This window comes from Penicillium vulpinum (assembly GCF_028829585.1).
Source record: "Penicillium vulpinum strain IBT 29486 chromosome Unknown utg000001l_segment0_segment0, whole genome shotgun sequence".
Taxonomy (NCBI): Eukaryota; Fungi; Ascomycota; class Eurotiomycetes; order Eurotiales; family Aspergillaceae; genus Penicillium; species Penicillium vulpinum.
This window is the reverse complement of record NW_026643241.1, coordinates 4,522,239-4,542,706: the sequence shown is the minus strand read 5'-3', so window position 1 is coordinate 4,542,706 and position 20,468 is coordinate 4,522,239. Positions and strand designations below refer to the sequence as shown.

General features: G+C 45.5%; 10 protein-coding genes across 10 annotated transcripts; 5 read left to right on the top strand and 5 right to left on the bottom strand.

The window, feature by feature from the left end:
• Positions 1 to 529: 529 nt before the first annotated feature.
• Positions 530 to 1,026, top strand: N7479_001642 (uncharacterized protein; the record flags this gene model as incomplete). The annotated part of the gene is made up of 2 exons (XM_057249339.1): positions 530 to 605; positions 650 to 1,026. 2 exons carry the CDS (start codon positions 530 to 532, stop codon positions 1,024 to 1,026), a joined length of 453 nt encoding a protein of 150 aa, XP_057113771.1.
• A 4,325-nt stretch (positions 1,027 to 5,351) lies between these two features.
• On the bottom strand, positions 5,352 to 6,440 carry N7479_001641 (uncharacterized protein; the record flags this gene model as incomplete). The annotated part of the gene is made up of 4 exons (XM_057249338.1): positions 5,352 to 5,456; positions 5,504 to 5,691; positions 5,762 to 5,861; positions 5,919 to 6,440. The coding sequence occupies 4 exons, from the start codon at positions 6,438 to 6,440 to the stop codon at positions 5,352 to 5,354; spliced, it is 915 nt and encodes a 304-aa protein (XP_057113770.1).
• A 617-nt stretch (positions 6,441 to 7,057) lies between these two features.
• Positions 7,058 to 8,000, bottom strand: N7479_001640 (uncharacterized protein; the record flags this gene model as incomplete). Its single annotated transcript, XM_057249337.1, has 3 exons — positions 7,058 to 7,161; positions 7,216 to 7,267; positions 7,320 to 8,000. The coding sequence occupies 3 exons, from the start codon at positions 7,998 to 8,000 to the stop codon at positions 7,058 to 7,060; spliced, it is 837 nt and encodes a 278-aa protein (XP_057113769.1).
• A 2,575-nt stretch (positions 8,001 to 10,575) lies between these two features.
• N7479_001639 (uncharacterized protein) lies at positions 10,576 to 11,003 on the bottom strand (the record flags this gene model as incomplete). The annotated part of the gene is made up of 2 exons (XM_057249336.1): positions 10,576 to 10,728; positions 10,785 to 11,003. The coding sequence occupies 2 exons, from the start codon at positions 11,001 to 11,003 to the stop codon at positions 10,576 to 10,578; spliced, it is 372 nt and encodes a 123-aa protein (XP_057113768.1).
• Positions 11,004 to 12,396: 1,393 nt separating this feature from the next.
• Positions 12,397 to 13,120, top strand: N7479_001638 (uncharacterized protein; the record flags this gene model as incomplete). Its single annotated transcript, XM_057249335.1, has 2 exons — positions 12,397 to 12,598; positions 12,669 to 13,120. 2 exons carry the CDS (start codon positions 12,397 to 12,399, stop codon positions 13,118 to 13,120), a joined length of 654 nt encoding a protein of 217 aa, XP_057113767.1.
• Positions 13,121 to 13,178: 58 nt separating this feature from the next.
• On the top strand, positions 13,179 to 13,880 carry N7479_001637 (uncharacterized protein; the record flags this gene model as incomplete). Its single annotated transcript, XM_057249334.1, has 2 exons — positions 13,179 to 13,286; positions 13,320 to 13,880. 2 exons carry the CDS (start codon positions 13,179 to 13,181, stop codon positions 13,878 to 13,880), a joined length of 669 nt encoding a protein of 222 aa, XP_057113766.1.
• Positions 13,881 to 15,009: 1,129 nt separating this feature from the next.
• N7479_001636 (uncharacterized protein) lies at positions 15,010 to 15,600 on the bottom strand (the record flags this gene model as incomplete). Its single annotated transcript, XM_057249333.1, has 1 exon — positions 15,010 to 15,600. The coding sequence occupies one exon, from the start codon at positions 15,598 to 15,600 to the stop codon at positions 15,010 to 15,012; it is 591 nt and encodes a 196-aa protein (XP_057113765.1).
• A 1,611-nt stretch (positions 15,601 to 17,211) lies between these two features.
• Positions 17,212 to 17,936, top strand: N7479_001635 (BTB/POZ domain-containing protein; the record flags this gene model as incomplete). The annotated part of the gene is made up of 2 exons (XM_057249332.1): positions 17,212 to 17,373; positions 17,424 to 17,936. 2 exons carry the CDS (start codon positions 17,212 to 17,214, stop codon positions 17,934 to 17,936), a joined length of 675 nt encoding a protein of 224 aa, XP_057113764.1.
• A 1,010-nt stretch (positions 17,937 to 18,946) lies between these two features.
• On the bottom strand, positions 18,947 to 19,495 carry N7479_001634 (uncharacterized protein; the record flags this gene model as incomplete). The annotated part of the gene is made up of 1 exon (XM_057249331.1): positions 18,947 to 19,495. One exon carries the CDS (start codon positions 19,493 to 19,495, stop codon positions 18,947 to 18,949), a length of 549 nt encoding a protein of 182 aa, XP_057113763.1.
• A 559-nt stretch (positions 19,496 to 20,054) lies between these two features.
• N7479_001633 (uncharacterized protein) lies at positions 20,055 to 20,393 on the top strand (the record flags this gene model as incomplete). The annotated part of the gene is made up of 1 exon (XM_057249330.1): positions 20,055 to 20,393. The coding sequence occupies one exon, from the start codon at positions 20,055 to 20,057 to the stop codon at positions 20,391 to 20,393; it is 339 nt and encodes a 112-aa protein (XP_057113762.1).
• Between the last annotated feature and the right edge of the window lie 75 nt (positions 20,394 to 20,468).

Genomic DNA, 20,468 nt, shown 5'->3' with positions numbered 1-20,468 from the left:
CCAGTTCTTGAATCAAGCTCTACCTGACCAGTCAGCCCTATTACTTGCCCGCATGTCAAAACACAACTACGTTGAATCTACAAGATGGGACCTTAACCTGACTGTTGCCTGTCGCCACTCCACCACACACCCTAGCAAAAGCAACGCTAGCCCAATTTAGGTTCCCCCAATGGGCGACCCTAATCTGGTAAGTGATCATCGCAATCCCATCTCTTATCCCCTGAAAGTAACGCTAGCCCGATTTAGGTCCCCCAATGGGCGACCCTAATCTGGTAAGTGATCATCGCAATCCCATCCCTTATCCCCGCAAAGCAACCCTAGCCCGATTTGCCCTGGGCCAATATAAGATAATTAGCAATAAAGGAGCTTGAGAACCGAGGCCAGATTGCTTTTCAGCAAACCCCCAATCTAATATTCCTGAATTTCACAGGAAACGAACCCCCCAAAGTCCCGAGAAACAGTTTTATTCGGAGGTCCAGATTCCGATCAAAGTTCTACGATCGAACCTACGAAAACAGATATAGCCGTGATGTCGAAAGAACAGCCTACCTCTTCAGTCTCTGGTGTTCCTGTCGAAGATCCAGCGCCGGTTAGCTTGCTTGTGGGTTCCCCTTTCCTTCTCGTTAAAACCAAGCTCTAACCAAACAAGACTGCGAATTTGGTTCTATCCCAATGGACTCCAACTTATGGAAGAAAAGAAAGGGCCTCCACGATGTGGTTGTTGATGCCGTTCCTCTTCAAGAGCTTGGCACTGAGGACTATGGAAATACGAAGGATGCATTCCTGGTGGACCTTGCCGTGCTCGAGGCTGGTGTTACACAGGTTTGGGGGAAATATGGGATTATAAAATTCATTCCGTTGAGCAGCGATGATCCGATTGTCTTACAACAATCGGCAAAAGACCTTGACTTGAAGAAAGCTCTTTGTTATCAGCACCTACGCTCAAAATACGTATATAAGGGTAACAGAACGAAAGAGTTAGCAGCAGTTTTAGGATACGAGATGAATAAGGGTTTGACCGACTAGTATTATAACACTCTTAAAGACCTTGACAGGCGCCAGGAACAACTCGGATTCATTTGACCAGTGCACATATAATTCAATTCATGTTTTGCTCCTACACTGAGTCCTTGGCGAGGCTCAATTTTTTTGGTATCGACCTTGAAGTATTCTCACTCAATTATCATCAGGTCTCTCATGCTGTGTGCCCATCCGCACGCTTTTGCAAACGTAGCATTTATTTTCACCTCCATCAAATGTAGAGCGAGAGCGTGCAGATCTAGTTACTTCGACCAATTGAACTCTTCAGTCCAGATAGATATATACTAACTGAGATAGCGGCCATAACCAATAAGTCTGATGTTTGCTCGTCGCCGGAAGAAGCAAAACATTGTCAGTAATCGGGTCGCATATAATAGTATAATTTAATAGATATATAAAGCCTGATCATTGTACGAAAGATATATTTCAATTCACCTTCCCCTAGTATGGATACTATAGAGCTAACTTTGATCACCCTTATTGCGAGCTGATATTTTCTCATTTTTTGCGCACTTTACTGCTTTCCATTTTTCCACAATCGCACTCAGGTGTGCAAATCTGCGCCCTCTATTCTTCTTAGGTTTAAGCTAACTTAACTTCGTATATAGAGAAGTCAATCCTCACATTGCGATTGAAAATACCAAGTGCAAAGAGGAACCAGGCTTTCCTGTATAATTCGTGCTAACAGGAATATACCCAATACTATGTAGGTTCTATGTTTTTACTAGAGACTTTCAACCAAGCTCGACTAAGCTTTATAGATGTGGCGCATACGATACAGCAGGCATCGAGAAGCCACTTGATCCAATGAGGATTAGTTCGGTGTTATTCCTTCCAAAAATCCGCTGGCACCCGGGTTCTACTCGAAGGAAACATCGAATAGCCTTGATCCTGTCTTTTGTTTGGATACAGTGACACCGAAATCAACGGCCCAACCCGGTAGCACCCATTCCAAGCAGGTGCAACTTTCAGGCCTATCACACATTTCTTCGACTACTACGAAAGAGACTAGTCACATCTAGACTGCGACATCGCCCGTCCACGGTGGGCCTTGGGCTATTTGGATTTTCGAGTGCCCGTCCATAACGCCCAAGGCCCACGGGCATGCCCACGGCGGGCATGCCCACGATACCCACCATTATATAAAGTTGTCTTAAATATATATAAAAATTAGATATATAGTAAATTATAGTATATATATTTATATATATCTTATTAAAAATCCGGAATTATGATTGTAAATATATAAAAAATATAAATTTAGTTGAAATATTTTGAAATCTGTCAATAAAAATCACGTGTTGCGCTAATTTTGCTTACTAAAAAGGCCCACGGGCGCCCACGGTGTCCATGGACAATGGGCCCTAAGGGTAGGGCCCGTCCATGGGCGTATTGATAGTGCCCATCGCCCGCTTACATAAGGCCCGTGGGCACTGCCCACCCGCCCGTCCATGGGCGATGTCGCAGTCTATATATAATGGCCTTATCAACTGTATTAAAAACAGTTGAAAGGTCTCTATTTACACTATAATTGCAGCTATTTTTGCAGCGTTTGATTGGTTGTAAATTTATCAGAGCGGTAAAGAGATAAAAGAAGGGGAGAGTAGTATTTATATACGTAGTAAACAATGGTTACTATAGGAGATTGATAGATAGATTGATAGTCATGTGACCTTTACCCTGTTTGTTCCGATGATAATTAATTATATAATCATATGATTATATAATTGGGGTGCAAATAACGTATTCGGTAAGCGAGCGGCGGACGCAAGCGAGTGGCGGACCCCACGCAAAACGCGTCCATGAATTAGCACTTAGTTAGTTCAACCACCCACTATGCCACCAATTCGCTCTCAATCCTCTACAAATTTAATAGAGCAAGAGGGCAGGCTTTTATTAGCTATCCAGGCCTTTAAAAATCAAGAAATCTCTTCAATTTGTGAAGTGGCGCGCCGTTTTAGTGTGCCCGAAACTACCCTCCGCCGCCGCCTTAAGGGGGTACAGAGCCGCGTGATTTGTCGCGCAAATTCCTCTAAATTGACGGAAATTGAAGAGGAGTCTCTTCAAAAATGGATTCTCTCTATGGATTCTCGTGGAGCAGCCCCCCGGCCCTCTATGGTACGAGAAATGGCGGATCTTCTTCTTCAAAAGCGTGGAACTACCCCGGTTCTTTCGGTTGGCGAAAAATGGGTATATAACTTTGTGAAACGACATCCTCTTCTCTCCTCCCGATTCTCGAAACGGTACAATTACGAACGTGCAAAATGCGAAGACCCTAAAATCATTAGGGAGTGGTTTGATTTAGTTCAAAAGACGATTCTTCAATTTGGAATCGATCCCGATGATATTTACAACTTCGATGAGACTGGTTTTGCAATGGGATTGACTGCAACTGCAAAGGTTATTACGAGGAGTGAATACTATGGTCGGCGTTCACTTTTACAACCTGGAAATCGAGAGTGGGTGACTGCTATTGAGTGTATAAATGCTTCGGGCTGGGCCCTTCCTCCGTGTATGATTTTTAAAGGCAAAGTCTTTATTGAATCATGGTTCGACGGCCTTCCGGGGGATTGGCGCTTCGAAGTTAGTCCTAATGGCTGGACCTCTGATGAAATTAGCTTTCGTTGGCTTGAAAAGCTCTTTATTCCGACTACTTCTTTACGTACGAAGGGGAGCTATCGGCTTTTGATACTCGACGGTCACGGAAGTCATTTAACGCCTAAATTTGACGCAATTTGCGAGCAAAATAAGGTGATACCAATCTGTATGCCAGCGCATTCATCTCATCTTTTACAACCTCTGGACATTGGTTGTTTTGCGGCATTAAAACGTATATATGGTCGGATGGTTGAAATCAAGATGCGGAACGGGATCAATCATATTGACAAACTTGACTTCCTCGAAGCATACCCCCTTACACGAATTGAAGCTTTTAAATCGGAGACTATTAAGAATAGCTTCGGAGCAGCTGGTTTAATACCATTTGCACCCGACCGAGTGATTTCAAAGCTTAATATTCGACTTCGAACCCCAACCCCCCAGCTAGCCGGGGTAGTGAATCAAGCCGGAATTTTACTCCAAAAACCCCCTTTACGGAGAAAGAACTACGTCGTCAGGCTTCATCAATTAAAGCCTTACTTCGTACAAGGTCTCGAAGCCCGCCTAGCCCGTCAGATCGTGCATTAAACCAGCTTGTGAAAGGCTTCCGTCTTACAATGCAAGGTGCTATCTTACTCGCCAAAGAAAATAAGGAATTACGCGCCGCCAACGAGAAGCAGAAGCAAAAGCGTACTAGATCCCGGAGGCAAATACAGGCAGAAGCAGGCCTTTCAGTACAGGAAGCTTCTCAATTGATTACTGAGCCGGTGGAAGCAATTAAAGCACCTCCCTCCCCTCTACGAAGAAGCCCTTCGCCGGCTTTACAACCACGTACGCGGGCCCCACCAAAGTGCAGTGGTTGTGGAGAAATAGGACATAAGATTAATAGATGCCTAGCTAGCTAGATGATTTCACTGTATTTAATTTAATGGAGTTTTGGTTGACATATTTATATTTGAAATTAATGCATTGGTTGGGGTCCGCCACTCGCTTGCGTCCGCCGCTCGCTTACCGAATACGTTAGAGATTTTTGGGGTGCAGGGATCAAAACCCGTGTAACTAGCGGCCTAAGTAAACCTACCATCCCGGCAGGATTACATCATCTGCGGTTGTGAATCAGCTCCTTCAACAGCCTTGTGTCAAAATCGATATTCCAAATCGCGAGGGTCAAACAGTACTCTGGCTTACCGTCTTTAGAGGTAACAGAGACTTAGTGAGCCTACTACTCTCAAGAGGCGCCAATCCCAATACCATGGACCGATACGGAATATCGCCATAGATCCAGTCATACGTTAGGCGCGGTGAAACCATCAAATATCTGCTCCTAGATCATATAAAAGCTGTTTCCCCTGAGATATCTTCGGTGGATAGTGTATTTGCTGAAAATGGAAAATCGATATACGAGGGCAGCTTATCCTACGGACAAAGCCAAGTTCAGCTACGAACAAAGCGGGTGAGATTTGCCTATATCTGACTATTTTCAACCACTTTGTGTCAGTGTTTAGTGACAATCACTTCGTTAGTGTAATATAGATAATATATAGCTGTATTTCAAAAAAGCCCCCGCAAGCTATATCCTCAAATAGGGCTGCGGATTGCCTCCAAATTCTGTACTATCTGCAGTACAAAACGTATAGTACCTTCAATTGTGTCTTCTCACCTGCCAAACGGTAAGAGGTACGGATTCCCGCCGCATTTACGCATCACCACGTTCATATACGCTTGTATGACTCTAGATTGTGGTAAGCAGTCTTGTTGGCCGCATTCACCAGCATCTTCAGTTCGCTCTCATCCCCCAATTGCTCGAACAATTTGTTCTGTTTGGTCAGTATATAACGCAGAGGGCTGGGAGGCCAAGGCTTACGCGTAGCAGCTTTTCCGGTGAATCGCATTTTTTCAGCTCTTCAGGCAGATTTTTTATCTCGGCGCTCCATAGATATTGTGAAGGATTCTTCATGATCAGCCTCTCCACTACCTCAGCTAAGGCAAACAGCTTCATAGTGGCTGCGTCCATCTCGGCTGCATTGATTTGGCAACTATGCTCCACTCCCGCTGCGACATAGCCAACTATCAGAATCTCATGCTTATATAGCCCCCCAGTTATACTCAGATATCTACTCACCGATCCTGACCCCACCGAGTTCCGTGAGTAGAATAGTATCGGCATTCAAGGCAGCGAGTGCTCTCCCGTGACCGCGCAGATATTGAATTCCTCCGAGGACCTATCGGGCATAAGCACCGTTTACTTTCTCGCGTCAACCGTTGACAGTAGTACGTACCGGCCGAACAATTGCAGCAATTTCATCCTCAGTGATAGTGCATCTTGATGCGAGGATGTGACTTACCGAGAGCTCTACTGGCTCCCGGACCAGAAATACCTGCTCCTCCCAACAATAGCACCCCACTAGACCTAGAAAGCTGGGGTGTGATATTTGGCTGATTGTTTCCAGCAATGGTTTCACGGATGAGAATTGCTGCTTTGAAAGATGGATATCGACGAGTGTCGCTTTGTCTTTTCTGTGTCGCGCCAGAAAGACAGACTGTCCTTGAGAGATCACCACGATCGCCTCGTAAGTCAACCACGGATTTTGGAAGACCGGCTGAATAGTCCGAACTTCAATTTGGCTTTTCTGCTGCGTAGGATGAGAAAGAGGCAGAGTAGATGGGATTATCACTGGACCGGGCTGGGGCCTGGAAGACAGCGCAGAAGGACGAGATGTTCTTTCCAAAGCGGCCCAATCTGGCGTTCCATCACGCCACAAAGGCTCAGGTCGAGAGGGCTGGCGCTTTATAGGATCCATCCTGCATAGAATATAATAGACTTGGTATAGCTTAAGGGGTCAACATTGAGTAGTGGGAAAATTTGTACACAGAGACGTTCAGACAATTCCTATTTATATAATAAGGCCACAGAGATATAAGGGGATAGCTGCCTCGCTGCAGTGCTAGCTAGACACTGACCTATCGAGCCGAGCGTGGCTGTTTATGGCTGTCTAGCTTTATTAGGTTAAGCGTTCAAAGCTGCGTTAGAAAAACGATCACCGCGGTAAAACCGGCCCTAGAAAGGTCTAACCATATCTGTTTATAGACTACCCCGCAAAATCTAACTGGTCCAATGTATCCTAAAACCTTTCTAAACATAAACCGGTTGTCTTTACTCAGGAATGGTGCCAAACACGTTGCGCATAGCCCCACGGTAAATCTGATCCTGTGGAATTAATTGATCTCGTGCATTCGTAAACTAGCTTTCGTCTATGTAGAATATACACCTAGGGTAGGAAGCGGTCGGGAACCCGTCTCGATCGAGGTGATCGACGGATAATAGATGAGCTTGATGAGACCCGAAGACGGTCTGAACGCCGGGTAGTCTGGGTCGACCGACGCTGCGGAGGTACTGTTGGAGCGTTCATCTCTTCTACTAGTGTGTTTGCGGTATCGAGAGGTGTTTCTGCTGTCGACTCGCCAGTAGTATTTTCAACGGCCGACGAGCGTAAGAGAGCGCTGAACGATCCATGACATCGACTGTATCTGTATTAGTGAACGGACTGGGGGATTAGAGGGTGATAAGTTACGTACTGTATTGGGCAAGAGGTGTTGTTTCCTGGTAAACGATGGACGAGCCAGCCCTCTATACACCCCAGATGAACCACCCCCTTACATATACCGCATTGCAACATAACGAGATCGTCGCTATCGCCCTCGAAGCAAATTGGGCACCTCTCACCATCTGGACAGGACTCTTGGCGAACGATGTGAATCTGGAGGGAGTGCAGTCCACCGTATTCATTTTGGATAGATAAAATGGCTGGAGTATCCCGTGAAATATCCCACGGCACGCGATTCATTGTGAGCATACCCGGTGTAATATCCCGACCAGGAGGCCGAGACACCTCTAGCCATGTGGACGCAGGAAGCCTTGGGAAAGCCGTATCAACACCCCATATAGGAGCAAACTCATCTATCTCTAAGGCTGTGCTGGCTGGTTCCTGTTGCGATCCGTCGATTTCTTCCGGGATAATTTGTGGAAAACGCTGGCGTGGGGCTTCTTGTGCATCGGCCTGATTACGCACGGCTGCATCGAACCACCGCTGTTTAACATCAATGTGCTGACGCTCTCGATGCCATTGTTTGCAGAGGAAGAGTGACACAAGGTCGCTTAGCTGGGAGTCAAGTGTAGAAAGAACAAATGGGCGTCGTGCTAGGTTGTTCAACTTGTGGCGACCTTCTTTGAGGGTCTCTTTCTTCACGATCAGCTTGCAAGCATCTCCTTTCTTGGTAATACCACAACAGGTCTTAGTTACCCTAAGGGGCCCCATTTCACAGATACTCAAGGGATCCCAAAGCCATTGGGAGTCTGACATCTTGAGCGTAGTACGTGGACGTGAGGTAAAGATTGTATAAAGGTGGTGATAGCGATTGAAAAAAGTACCACTAGGAATTTATTTAAGTCTTTATAGTAACCCCTCTCTGCTACAAGAATCCGTTATACATAAGGTTGTGTAGTGATATAGGTGGCGATAATCTAGAGGCCCTTGGATTACCGGGCAGACGGTTGAGCTCCCAGAAGCACTCGGTCTCCTAGAGCCTGAATATATATTCCTGGACACCGGACGGGTGGCCCCGGGAACGACACGGGTATTCCTGGGAGCGCATACAGTCCTAGGAGCCCATACTTAAACCCCAGGGACCAGACTTCTATTCCCAGGAACCTAGCAGCCTTCAGCCGTTGGTAAAGGTAGACACCTATTGCCTATAAAAGCGCTTAAGTAACATTGATCTCTATTATACAAGTCCGTGAAATATCCTGAGGGGCCCTTGTGTTCCTAGGAACCTAAATCGCTTTCCTAGGAGAAGGGAAAAGCGTTCAGCACGTGCAGCATAGAGGCTTCGATTGTAAAGATAGTACACTAAAAGCCACTAGGGCTCTTCGATTTCACTAGACGCTTGGACTGTCCGGTCCACGAGAGATTCCACTGTCCATTCGGGAGCGCTTTATTAATATAAAGAATGTACCCCTAAAGATTTACGAAAATTCCTCACTGTCTCCGGCTTGATATCTTTGAGAAGAGTAGCAGTATCTATAGTGAAGATGTAGGTGTAACTGGAAAACTCTTATTGCGCGTGGAGAGAAAGAGAAGAAACTATCTCATGGGAGGATAGCTAAAGCTAGAAGAGTGGGGCGGTCACATGACCACCCTCAACACTAATATTAGTAATATTGATGCTTGAATATGCCTGAATATTTGCCGGCAGAAAATATGAATACTAACTGAATTACCATAACAGAGCTGTTGGGGGATCACATGATATCCCTCACCGCCTCGACTAGTTAGCTACCATTCTTAGTTAGATAGGAATATCATCCTTTTACCACTCTTCATAACAAGAGCCCTTGGGAGAAATTAAAGAATTCAAGTACTACAGAGGTCGACAATATTGGTGCCTTAAGAAATGGGCACAAATATGACGCTATTCGCACCTATACAAATCCTGGAATTCCCTTATTCCTGGGCGTTGAGGTCTTCCCACTGTGTACTCGTCCCCCTCTCTTCCACCACTTGAAGCTCCCCTCAAGGTAAACTATACGTCCTTGTATTCCTATCGCCGAGGCTGACTCCGAATCTCACGTTTATGAGGGTCGAGATTGATCCGTGGGCGTATGGAGATGGTCAGGGGTATTCGGATTGATGAGGATGGATGGCGATTTGCACAGTCGGGATCGATGAGGATAGATGGCGATGAGGATAGATTGGCGATATGTATGGTCGGGGGGTATTGAAATCGTCGAGAATATGGTATAAGAGGCTTCACGCCTAGAAACGGGAGGGTTGGAATATTTGTATTGTGGGAATAGCTTCAATATTACCCGGGAGGGAGGCTTCCATTTGAGGGCTTCATTTACAATACCCGGTTCTTGCCAAGCAAGGTAAATGCAAACTCTTGCCAAATGCAAAATGTACCTTTTGTAAGGGATTCACATATAAACGGTACATATGGCCCAATATCTGCCAAAATTCGATAAAAATTGATAAAAATAAATTGAGCTCGATTGCTCTATTTTATCGATATACAAATCCATTTGGTACTCTTTTAATGTCTAAGATTGGCGATATCATGGTGTTATAGCATGAAGGAGTTCTGAACAGCCCCTGAAGATTGTTCGCGTTATATCTATACCAACCGTGCTCTAGAAATTATATTTACAAAAGATATATATCTTGAGATACCTGAGATTTGAATCCTAATATTATAATTATCCTATCTCCTTCGAAAGTCGAGAAACTCTAATTTACTGGATGTACCGTTTATATGTGAATCCCATACAAAAGGTACATTTTGCATTTGGCAAGAGTTTGCATTTACCTGTGGTAACCCAATTCCCGAAAGGGGGGGGGGGTTACTTGGCGAGGACCAGGTACACTGTAAGAGCGGTGCCGAAAGGCGGTATATAATCAGGTATAATCAGGCATCCTAAGGCACCAATATTAGTAATAATTAGTTTCCCACCCCTGGCCGGGATACACCTTCGCAACATGTCAAAAACTGTACGTGAAAGATATTAACTTGTTTTAATATAGTTCACCAACTAATTCTTACGCTTGGTTTTAAGGTTACTATCCTAGACTGGCTCTCTCTAGATTACTTCAGCAACTTTGTCAATCAGTGACGGTTTGAAAATATACCCGAAATACAGTCTTTGGCTACACGTACACTGGCGAGCAGACCACACCGAAAATGCACTTTCCTAGTCCTACGCATGCTGCCTGTGCGTTGTGGTCGTCTATATTTCCAACCCCCTGCAACTTAGAAAGATGCAGCAGAAATTCTTCTCTACGAAAGTGTTCCCAAGCTCCGTTTTCCATTCATGAGGCCTGCGAGTACTTCTGTACAAAAATTGGAAACACCTCTCAGTTTCCTCACAAATTTTGGTGTTGGCTACCTTGTTATGTAGTGTGACAAAGTACTCCATAGTTCGTTGCAACGCCCCAAAACAGTAATCGCTGGCAGCTTCGGTATTGCTTCATTGGCCGACTCATAGGGGCCATAGTCGGGTGGAGATTTGTGGACCGCAGGCTGACGACGTTGAGTCTATATGAGTTAGAGACAAGACGTTCAAGTGGCCAAAAATATAAGCACAATCTTACTATTTCCTGTTTAGTTGGGACAGCGACATCGGGGTGAGAATAGTAGGTATAGAGGCGACCGTTCGGCATTTCCATTACTACCCAACTTTTGATTGAATACAAGCGCCAGAAATCATTGTGACGGCGTAGCAGGTTATTGCGGCGCTTGCGCAGCTGCTCCTGTTTTATGCGGCGCTTGCGCAGCTGCTCCTGTTTTATAGGACTCTCAACCGGCGCCATTTAGAAACTCGATGTTGTAGAACTGCAGCAACAAGGAGATAGAAAGAAGCGGCCCAGGTCTGTTATACAAATCTGGATTCATATAGGTAGAACCATTGCTCCAGACACGTTGGTGTCTGAGTGACAGATTGCTTTCAGAGCCCTCTAAAGTTGCCCTGGTCGGTTAGGAATCGGTCAAGTGCGTTCGTTCGTATGTGAACGTGCAGCACTACAAGCGTACCACCAATACGAAGATCTCGAACTAGACCGAAATGATATGGAATTTAGATTCCTCAACATTTTGCTTCATCTGTCACCAAGCCCGGCGGAAAATCTGCATTCCGTCTTATTGCAACACCAACAAAATTCGCAAACGTAAATCTAAGTAAACTGCAAGTCCTATCAACCGCTTCGTCTCCTGGAGATATAACACCGTCTCGGGACTCGCGATTGAAAGTTTACAGAGATGAATAAGTCGTTTTCCCATTCACCTTATACGCAAAAATTTCTGCATGTTCGTCGTTATCAGGCTTCGAGGTTTTTTCATAATTCGTATCCCAAATTTGCCAATCAGTATGTATCATACGATATATCCTTCCCGACGAGTGGTGCCACGGACTAGGAAAGAACGGCTCAATCACGGTAAGCCCCCAATAACATGGCTCGCCACATGAGTATACCGACAGTCTTTAAAGGGTTGCCAGGGGATGTTTCCACGTTTCGAGAGAGTATCCCTAAGAAGGTGCCTTTCCGCGCTCAGCACCTTGTCTTAGAAGCAGTGCAAAAAATGTTGGAGCAAAGTGGATTCCGCTTTATCCAACGTTGGCTGAATATAAAAAACACGTATCTTCGAAAGGTTTTCACCAGATATTGGCTAAACTTCGCAGCTTAAGGCATACAGTGTGCAATATACGCCATGCGGCAGTCCACAGAATTCTTCAAGATAGCGAATCCTTGCTTGAAATGCTTCAGGCTGCTGTTGCTTTCGCTAGCTGCATAGGCGATAAGGAATGCACACAGCAGCTTGAATTCCTTTGTAGTACTTTGAATAATTTACTGTTTCAAATGAATGAGCGCTTACACCATCTTCAGCAGAGGGTAATAGTTCAGATTTGGATATATCACTCCCGTCCAGCAGAGCTGATGCAAAGGCGTGCCCTTCTTCCAGAGGCAGCCCGAAGGTTGACAGAACAAAGCGAACACATTTTTAATTCACAGGTACAAGATATTGTGAGAAAGAACCTATTGTTGTGTTGATATAAGGCAAGCAACCAACCCTCTGCTTTACAAGTCTCCTGAGTGAGATCTTGTTTCAAGCCAGCGACAGGTCTGTTATATCACGTGAGTGACGCGGTAGGTAAACAATGATCCCCCGCGAATTTGCAACTGCCATCCGCAACGCTTGTGATTCAAAATGTCCACTGAGGTTGACGAACTACGACGCCTTTTCGCAGAGGAAAGGGAGAAGATATCCAAAACCAACATTCCTGCTTCCCTTGACGGTGTCCATAACCACTTCTTCCATGGTCTCGCAATTCAGCAGGATAAGACACAATCTACGCGTGGAGATCCCGCCAACGCGACCAACAAACTGCGCCCCAGAAGACTCAAAGCCTGTGACTCTTTCGCGAAAGAACAAGAGGACGTTTAGCGGTTGCTGATGAATTCTTCGCTTGTCGAAGCCAGACTCTGTTCACTTCTCTTCATACCCTGGAAGAAACTGGAGAGACATCCGGCGGCAGCTTGTTGGCTCGGAACTAGACCTTAATCACTTTCTTCGCCAGACCGTGGAGGACCATGTTTCGAAAATCATCGAAGAACTCTACAGCGATCCAAGACTGCGACAGACATTTGGGTTGAGAGGGTCGATACGCTTTGAGAACCACTCCAATACACTGAGCCCCGAGTGGGAACTTGAGAAGCGAATGCAGAATATCGATATTCGTGGTCGGCCACAACGATGTTCACCGCGTCTAGCTGCCCGAGAACAAAGCGAACCAAGCACCATAGCGACCCGTGGCCCGAGAACCCCGCCTCCCGCGCGAAGCAGCCGGCCTCGTGCCGATCAATTCTGCGTCTACAACAACCCCAGCCAATCATCCGAATCGATCGATCGCGTTGCAGCTTATATCAAATAGTACAAATCTCCGCATAAGGTGACACTAAGCCACATCTATGAAGGGCTGGAGGATATAGATGTTGATGAAGTGGTTGAGCAATAAGATGATGAGTCCCCAAAACTTCTGTTCCGTCGCGCGATTGCTGAACTTCTTGTGCAGCCATATGACTACATTATTCGTGCTGGTACGGAAATTGAGGTGCTAAGTACCGGCGAAGCTGATATTTATCTGCGAATTGGAGAATCCCGGGACGCTTCTGTACCACCTCTCCGTTCCAAAGGGAGACGTTGGGGACTCACTGGCTGGAACCCCCAATCAACGGCCCAAATCGTCTACATTTGACCGCCGTGGGGCAATCCCTCGCTTTCACTCCCCAGGCGCTCAAGTTGCGGCCTCGGGATCAAGCTTGGAGACAACAAGCAATCGACTCATTGCCAAGATGGGAAGTGGTAGTCGCAGATATTCCCGGCAGTATCCTAGACGAGGAGGCACCGTCTTCCGAATATCGCCCTCCCAGGACGAATGGGTTACTTCGAATATCTCCGATACAACTGCGTCACAGGCGAAACAAACCCAGTGTTGGAGGTTGCCAACCAATAGAGACGCACAACGAGATACAGACGAGGCCAATCTGACCCCGATACGCCGAGCCGGGACCCACAGATATGGCGCAATATCAGACAGGGACAGCCAACGTCGATCAATATGGCACCAACACCAGTTACGCAAGGGTCGTTCTCGAGGGAGACGGAAAATCATCGGCATTACTGCACGTTGAGGTGTCTACGCGGAATGTTAAACGGGGGAGAGCTGGATCAAGCTTGCCCCGATGTCCTTGACCATGGAAAAGGGCACCATGTTATAAATGTAACCACTTTCCTCAAACGGTTGCGGCGTCAGTTGTTTCAGACAGTTAATGCAGATTGTGAAGTACTGGGTATGCACGGTTCTCGGGGTGCTCTTTTGAAAATTACGCTATCGTCGCACGGATATACTGTGCCTGTAAAATGCACCGTACCAGAGTTTGCGAAACAGTTTCGGCATGAAGCTGCTGTAAACGACAAACTCCGAGATCATTGAATCGCGACCCATCCTGGGGATAATGTCACCAAATCGCGAACGAAAGCGGATGCCACGTGATGGAACTGATATTAAACAGAGCAGTGCAGGAATTGCGAAGTTGGAAGGTTCAAACGAGGATCCAGTGAACATAGTCACGATTCCAGCGATCACGCTAAGTAACGTATATTACACACACACACACACACAATTTATTAACGCCCGGCGGCTAAGCCGAAAGGGCGACTTTCCCTGATCTACTATAGCCGTCTTACCTAACCCACATATTGGATGAAATCGATCTATTTTGGTTTATTAAGCCTATTCCAGTACAATTACGCCCAATTCTACCACCAAATATACACCAGCAATCAAAACAGGCAGCAAAACGGGTGGCAAATAACCCAATTGGGGAGGAAAGCAGCCCAAAGAGGAAGCAGAAGGCGCCAAGCAAGTGTTCCGGGTGTGGAGAGTTAGAGCATACGTATAGGTCTTGCCCAATGCGGAAATAGTTGTTGTTTGCTATCATGTATGTTATCAGATTGATAGATGAGGTTGACAATCACATGATTTTTCATCCGATTATACCCGTAATTCTTTGATTATCTAAGAATTTGCTTATGTAAAATGGTGCGGGTAGTAAAATCGATGGTGCGCGTATCAAAACCCCCCTTGGTGGGTTGTTAGGTAAGACGGCTACATGTCATAATATATATAGTCCTGTGTTTCCTCAGAGCCCATACATAAAGCCTTGCAATACATGTCATCTCAGATGTCCGTATCGCAACGGATCCTCGTGGGTTAGTAATTTTGTTAGTAGGCTGACTTGAAGGCGCTTCTCCAAGTGTTCAACATCCTATTTTCGGCAGTTGAAGCGCGTCTACCGTCCTCTTAGGAAGAAGGATAAATTTCCTCGGTGGGTGTTGGTACATTGTAGGAGTTCCGTCCGGTGCGCCGTCCATTTTTGACATCGAAATAGGAAGTGCTCCACGGTCTCTCTCGCTTGTCCACACGCACACTGGTCCGTGTCTGCTACGTTGGAATTTCCTGATCCGATCTGTATTTCTGCGGAGAGGATTGGTTTCTGGCAGGGTGTGTATGTCCGTCCACATCTTCACGGCTCGTCTCCAGAAACGATGTTGAACTGTGGCAAGGTGGGCCTCCGCCTCTGCTACGCTGGTCGCGACCGTGAGAAATGTCCCCACAATGGCTTGTGCTCCTAATCTTTGGACTCGGTTAATCGGTCCGATAGCTTTATCCGTGCACGCATGCATCCAGACATTGGAGGCGTAATCCACGACCGGCGCCACCGTCGAGGTGAATAGCTGCCGCGCTGCTGCTGGGGTTAGGCCCCGAAGTCGCCGAAGCTCCATCGCTGCTTCCAGGCCCTGGGAAGCGGCCCTTGCAATATGTTCCTTGTACTTGAGTCTCGTGTCCATCAATAAGCCCAGGATCTTGACGTGGTCTTGGGGTACAGCCGTCTGTCCCTTGATGGTAAACGGATCGTGGTCCGATTTACGCGTCTTGGGAGCAAAGTGACGTATATTACTGTATGTTCGGAAGTCCCTCGTGGAAAGTCACCTTCTTGTGGTGAGGGATGTCAGTAAGTTGGACTGCAAGGTCTGACCGAAGCTGAGAACTTTCCAAATCGAAACTCCGGTGGAAACCCCTTTATTGGTTGTGACGACGCGGCGGGAAGCCTTCAAAAGGACACGTGGACAACTTCGCACGTGGACAACTTCGCACGTGGACAACTTCGCACAACGTCGCGATGTCGACGAGCCTTCGAACAACCAACCTGCCTACGAATTTCCAACCTACCCTCACCGGGTTTTGTTCACAATAACTCACTTGCCCTACCGGTTCGATCGCATGTCGATTCGTCAGTCCTTCGTCTGCTATCTGGTGTTGCCGCCAGCGAGGCAGTCAGCTACTTCGGGCGTTAATATGAGAAGTACTCTCGGTAAATCGCTACTCAGGGAAGAGGTCCACGAAACTACATCGAGAATGGACACGTGGGGGGTCTGGTGTCACAGAGGGATGGGTTATTGCTTTTGGGGGGGATGATCTGATATGACCACAACAACAACAGCGACAAGAGAAACTGCTTGAGAAATACTGTATGGGCTAGAAAGGGTTTTTGCAGCTGGTACAGCTTTTCCTTTCGAAAATGAGACTATGACAACATGTATGAATTGTGTGTGTGTGTGTATGTGTGTGTATGTTCGGAGTCTTCGTACAGTGATATTCGAAATCAGTTTTAACTCAATTCTCACTCTATTTATCTCCCGATGCCCCACCTCAGGCGCACTAGTCCGTCTTTGGATATATTTCCGCCAACCTTGCATTCGTCTGTATCTTCGAGTCAGTGCAAATTATGGTACAGTAGCGCCCGACATCGCCTTCCGTGTTGTAGACAGAGAAAGGCTCTCATAACGTATTTCACCACCGAGCTGCGCACACCACCGAGCTGCGCACACCACCGAGCTGCGCACCCCCAAAACACATAGTAAAAGCGACAAATTACAATATGATATTTCAACAACCAACACTTTCAGTTAATTTCATTACTCGTCGATAGCAATTGATAAGCATTTTTAGTATCATATATCAATTTTGAATGAATTGAGAATATGTATTGTTATGGTATTGAAAAATGCATCGCTGAACTCCAGAAATATATATATCTCACTAACTGGTTTATTAAGTTTCCTTAAAGTCCAATGAATGGCTAGATATCATTTGAAAAGCATTAGGCTACAAGGAAAAGCTTCTATAAACAACCGTTGTTGAAATATCATATTGTAATTTATCGCTTTTACTATGTGTTTTGGATTTATTTCTTGTTTCAACTTTGTATGGTAAAATTCAAACAGACAATATGTACCTGTAATTGAAACAAGACCTGTAATTTTACCTATGTACGGCCGCACCCCACAGACAGTATAAATGGTGACGTCTAGTATTTCAAGATCTCCGGAAGGGCAGTAGAAATGAAACAACATATAGTAACTTGCGTTAGATCTGTTCTTCGTTGATTCACATCGATCATGGGATTCTCAAGTCCTCAGGCGATGCTGCAAAGCCTTCTACATTCAGGTAAATATTCAGACCTGACGATATCATGCGAAGGAAAAAGATTCCAAGTACACCGAGCAATTGTCTGCTCTCAATCATCTTTTTTTGATGCTGCATTGAAAGGGGGGTTTAAGGTGAGATAGCTTTTGCCGCGGCTGCTGCATCTGGCTAATTCTATCACAAGGAAGCATCTCTATCAGAAGTTGATCTCCCGGACGATGATTTAGCAACCATTCAACGTGTTATCTCTTTCCTTTACAATCAAGACTACCAAGACACAAACGAATCGCAAGTTCAAAGTCGAAACTGTGCTTTGGATCATGATATAGAGCCCCATGCAGCTATGTGGAACAACCTTAGGGTGTTTATAGCAGCTGATAAATTCGACATTTCGCCTCTGAAAGACCTTGCGAGATCTCGAATCATTGAATGGATCGACAAAAATGCGAGCAAGTCTCCCTTGATTATAGAAAAAATCTGGACCACCATTCCGCCTTACGAGACTCTGCTTCGCGACGCTATAACCAAGTCAATTTCATCCGATGCTGATAGATTTCTCACCCATGATGAGAGCATAGAAGTCATGCAAAATTTGCCGGATATTACCATTTCGATTCTCAAGGAGCTCGTCGCCGTCAATTATTCGATGAAAGTTCAAATTGACCTTAGTAAGAAAAAGCTGCTACCGCGACGCTGAAGAGGTAGAAACTTGAGCTCTATGATCCACGTTACCTTAAGACAATAAAGGACGATTTGTATTTTAAAATAAAATTTGAAATATAGTATAGTTTCTATTGTACTGTGTGTTATCGCTAGCAGTTGATACTAGAAGTCTATACAATGCCACCGTGGTTCTACTTAGAAGAGTCTTAGGTGGACTTATCAAAGTAGTAGTCGTCATTATTATCACGATAACGAGCAGGATTTAAATAGATACAAGAGCACTCGCACCTATGCGCCCATGAAATGACTATTCTATCTCCCGTTGGACGATCAAGGAAGCGAAACGAACAGATATAATGAGACATGTGGGCACTCGCAGTTAAGAGCTTTATGAGATTTTGTTGCAAGCCAGCAGTACGCTGAAATTTCAAGACCATTCAATTCGCGTTTGATTAGGATCATATTGTGTATACTCAACATCCACAGAAGCCACTGTGCGAAAGGCGATGAATATGACATCACCACTAGAATGTCAAGACGTTTCTTACACCGGTAGCCATTTATGTATTTTCATTGTCATAACATACACAATATGCGACGTGATCATGTGATTAGGATTTGGAAGAGTATCTCACTGTTTGCAATCTGGGAAGGCGATAACAGGCGTTACAGTAATCTCATCTCTTGGCAATCCTTGTCTCTCTGGATGAATTTTTTTCTTGTTTTGAACGTATAGTGTGCTTTAACCTATAATTATCTGCCACTATATGACCGACCGCTGTAATTTACGCTGACTCATCAGAGATACATTAAGAAATACAAGGCAGCGGAAGGATATCCTAATATCGACTAGTGCGCCTGAGGTGGGGCATCGGGAGATAAAGAGAGTGAGAATTGAGCTAAAACTGATTTCGAATATCACTGTATCAATAATTTCGTATACTTACACTTCGTAGCCGTCGGATTTTTTTTTTAAACTTGGATTGAAAACACTATCATCCACTGGCTAATTACATTCAAGTGCTAATTACAGCCGCACGTGGATCAGATCCAGCGTGTGGTATGACTAATTCGTGAGACTTTCCACTGTCGTTTCCAAATCTGCTCAGCCTGGGCTTCTCGAATTCTGGATTGCTCAAGAGCAACACGAAGTTTGCAGACTGCTTGAAACACCCGTTCATTGTCAAGCGGTCTTGCCTCTGGCTCGAAGTGATACTGCAACGTCAACTCTTGGGAAACATCAATAATCGCCATTGTCAAATTGAGAAGATTTTCGAAACAAGACCGATAAAACTGGTTCTCATTCTCTTGTTGATCCCGTTGACAAATTCTTTCTTCCTTCAACTCTTGAAGTGACAGGCGGTTTCGTGACTTTGAGCACTTCAGACGCGTTCGGGTAGTTTCCAATGCTATGGTAGAACCTCGGGCCAGTGCAATCTGATGATCCAGTGAATTTATTTCCGGTAGATCGTGTTGAGGAGGAAGTATCATTGGCTTGGAACTCAACATGTCTTTCGGAGATTCCGGTGAGCGACTGTAAATGCTTGAGGCATTATCTGCAGACGGATGCTGCTCAGTCGCCTTCAGTGACATTTTAGACAAAATGCGTGGCTGTATACCTCCCCTTCATACCACGTCTATCTTATATGGGTGCAAAGAGCCAGTCCCTGAGTAGGCGCTCTTTTCTGCGGCGGCTGCTGAAAGCTTTGAAATTTCCACACTTTAAAGGCTGAAGACCAACCCAGTATCAATTTCCTGCGGGCCAATCACTCACTTTGACAAAGTTTCCAATTTTCACGGAGTGTTTAATTGAGAGAGTGTTTAATTGAGAGAGTGATTGATTGAAGAGTGGTCGATTGAAGAGTGGTCGATTGAGAGAGTGGTTAATTGAGAGAGTGGTTAATTGAGAGAGTGGTTAATTGAGAGAGTGGTTAATTGAGAGAGTGGTTAATTGAGAGAGTGGTTAATTGAGAGAGTGGTTAATTGAGAGAGTGGTTAATTGAGAGAGTGGTCGGTTGAAGAGTGGTCGGTTGAATATACCACCTGCAAAGGTGCAGCTCTGCCTTGTAAAGTGATATATTTTGGACTTTCTACCATATCCTGACTCATAATTTTGTCTTCATAACACATATTCAACCCAAACATCGAAATCATGCGTCTTGAAACTCCTTTCGCCCTTGGACTAGCCGCGTCAGCATCTGCCCTGTGGCCAGTCACTTACTACACCACAACCAATTGTTCAGGCGCGGGGAAAGAGGTTGGAGGTTACGAAGCGGGGTGCTGGACCCTGGAGGACGGCACGGAATCGGTCATGGTCTCTACCGACAGTGGCAACAATATTACCTTGAGCACGGGTAGCAACTGCAACGCTCCTTACGGAGATGAAAGTCCAAGCGGAGTAACCGACCTCTGTGTCAATACCGCTACAGTAGAATTCGAAATCAGTTTTAACTCCATACTCTTGCGACTTGATTCGCGAACCCTAATCTGAAACACGCTAGTCCACATTAGGAATAGTGGTAGATCCGTGATTTCCAAGAATAGACATTGTATTTTACATGACGAA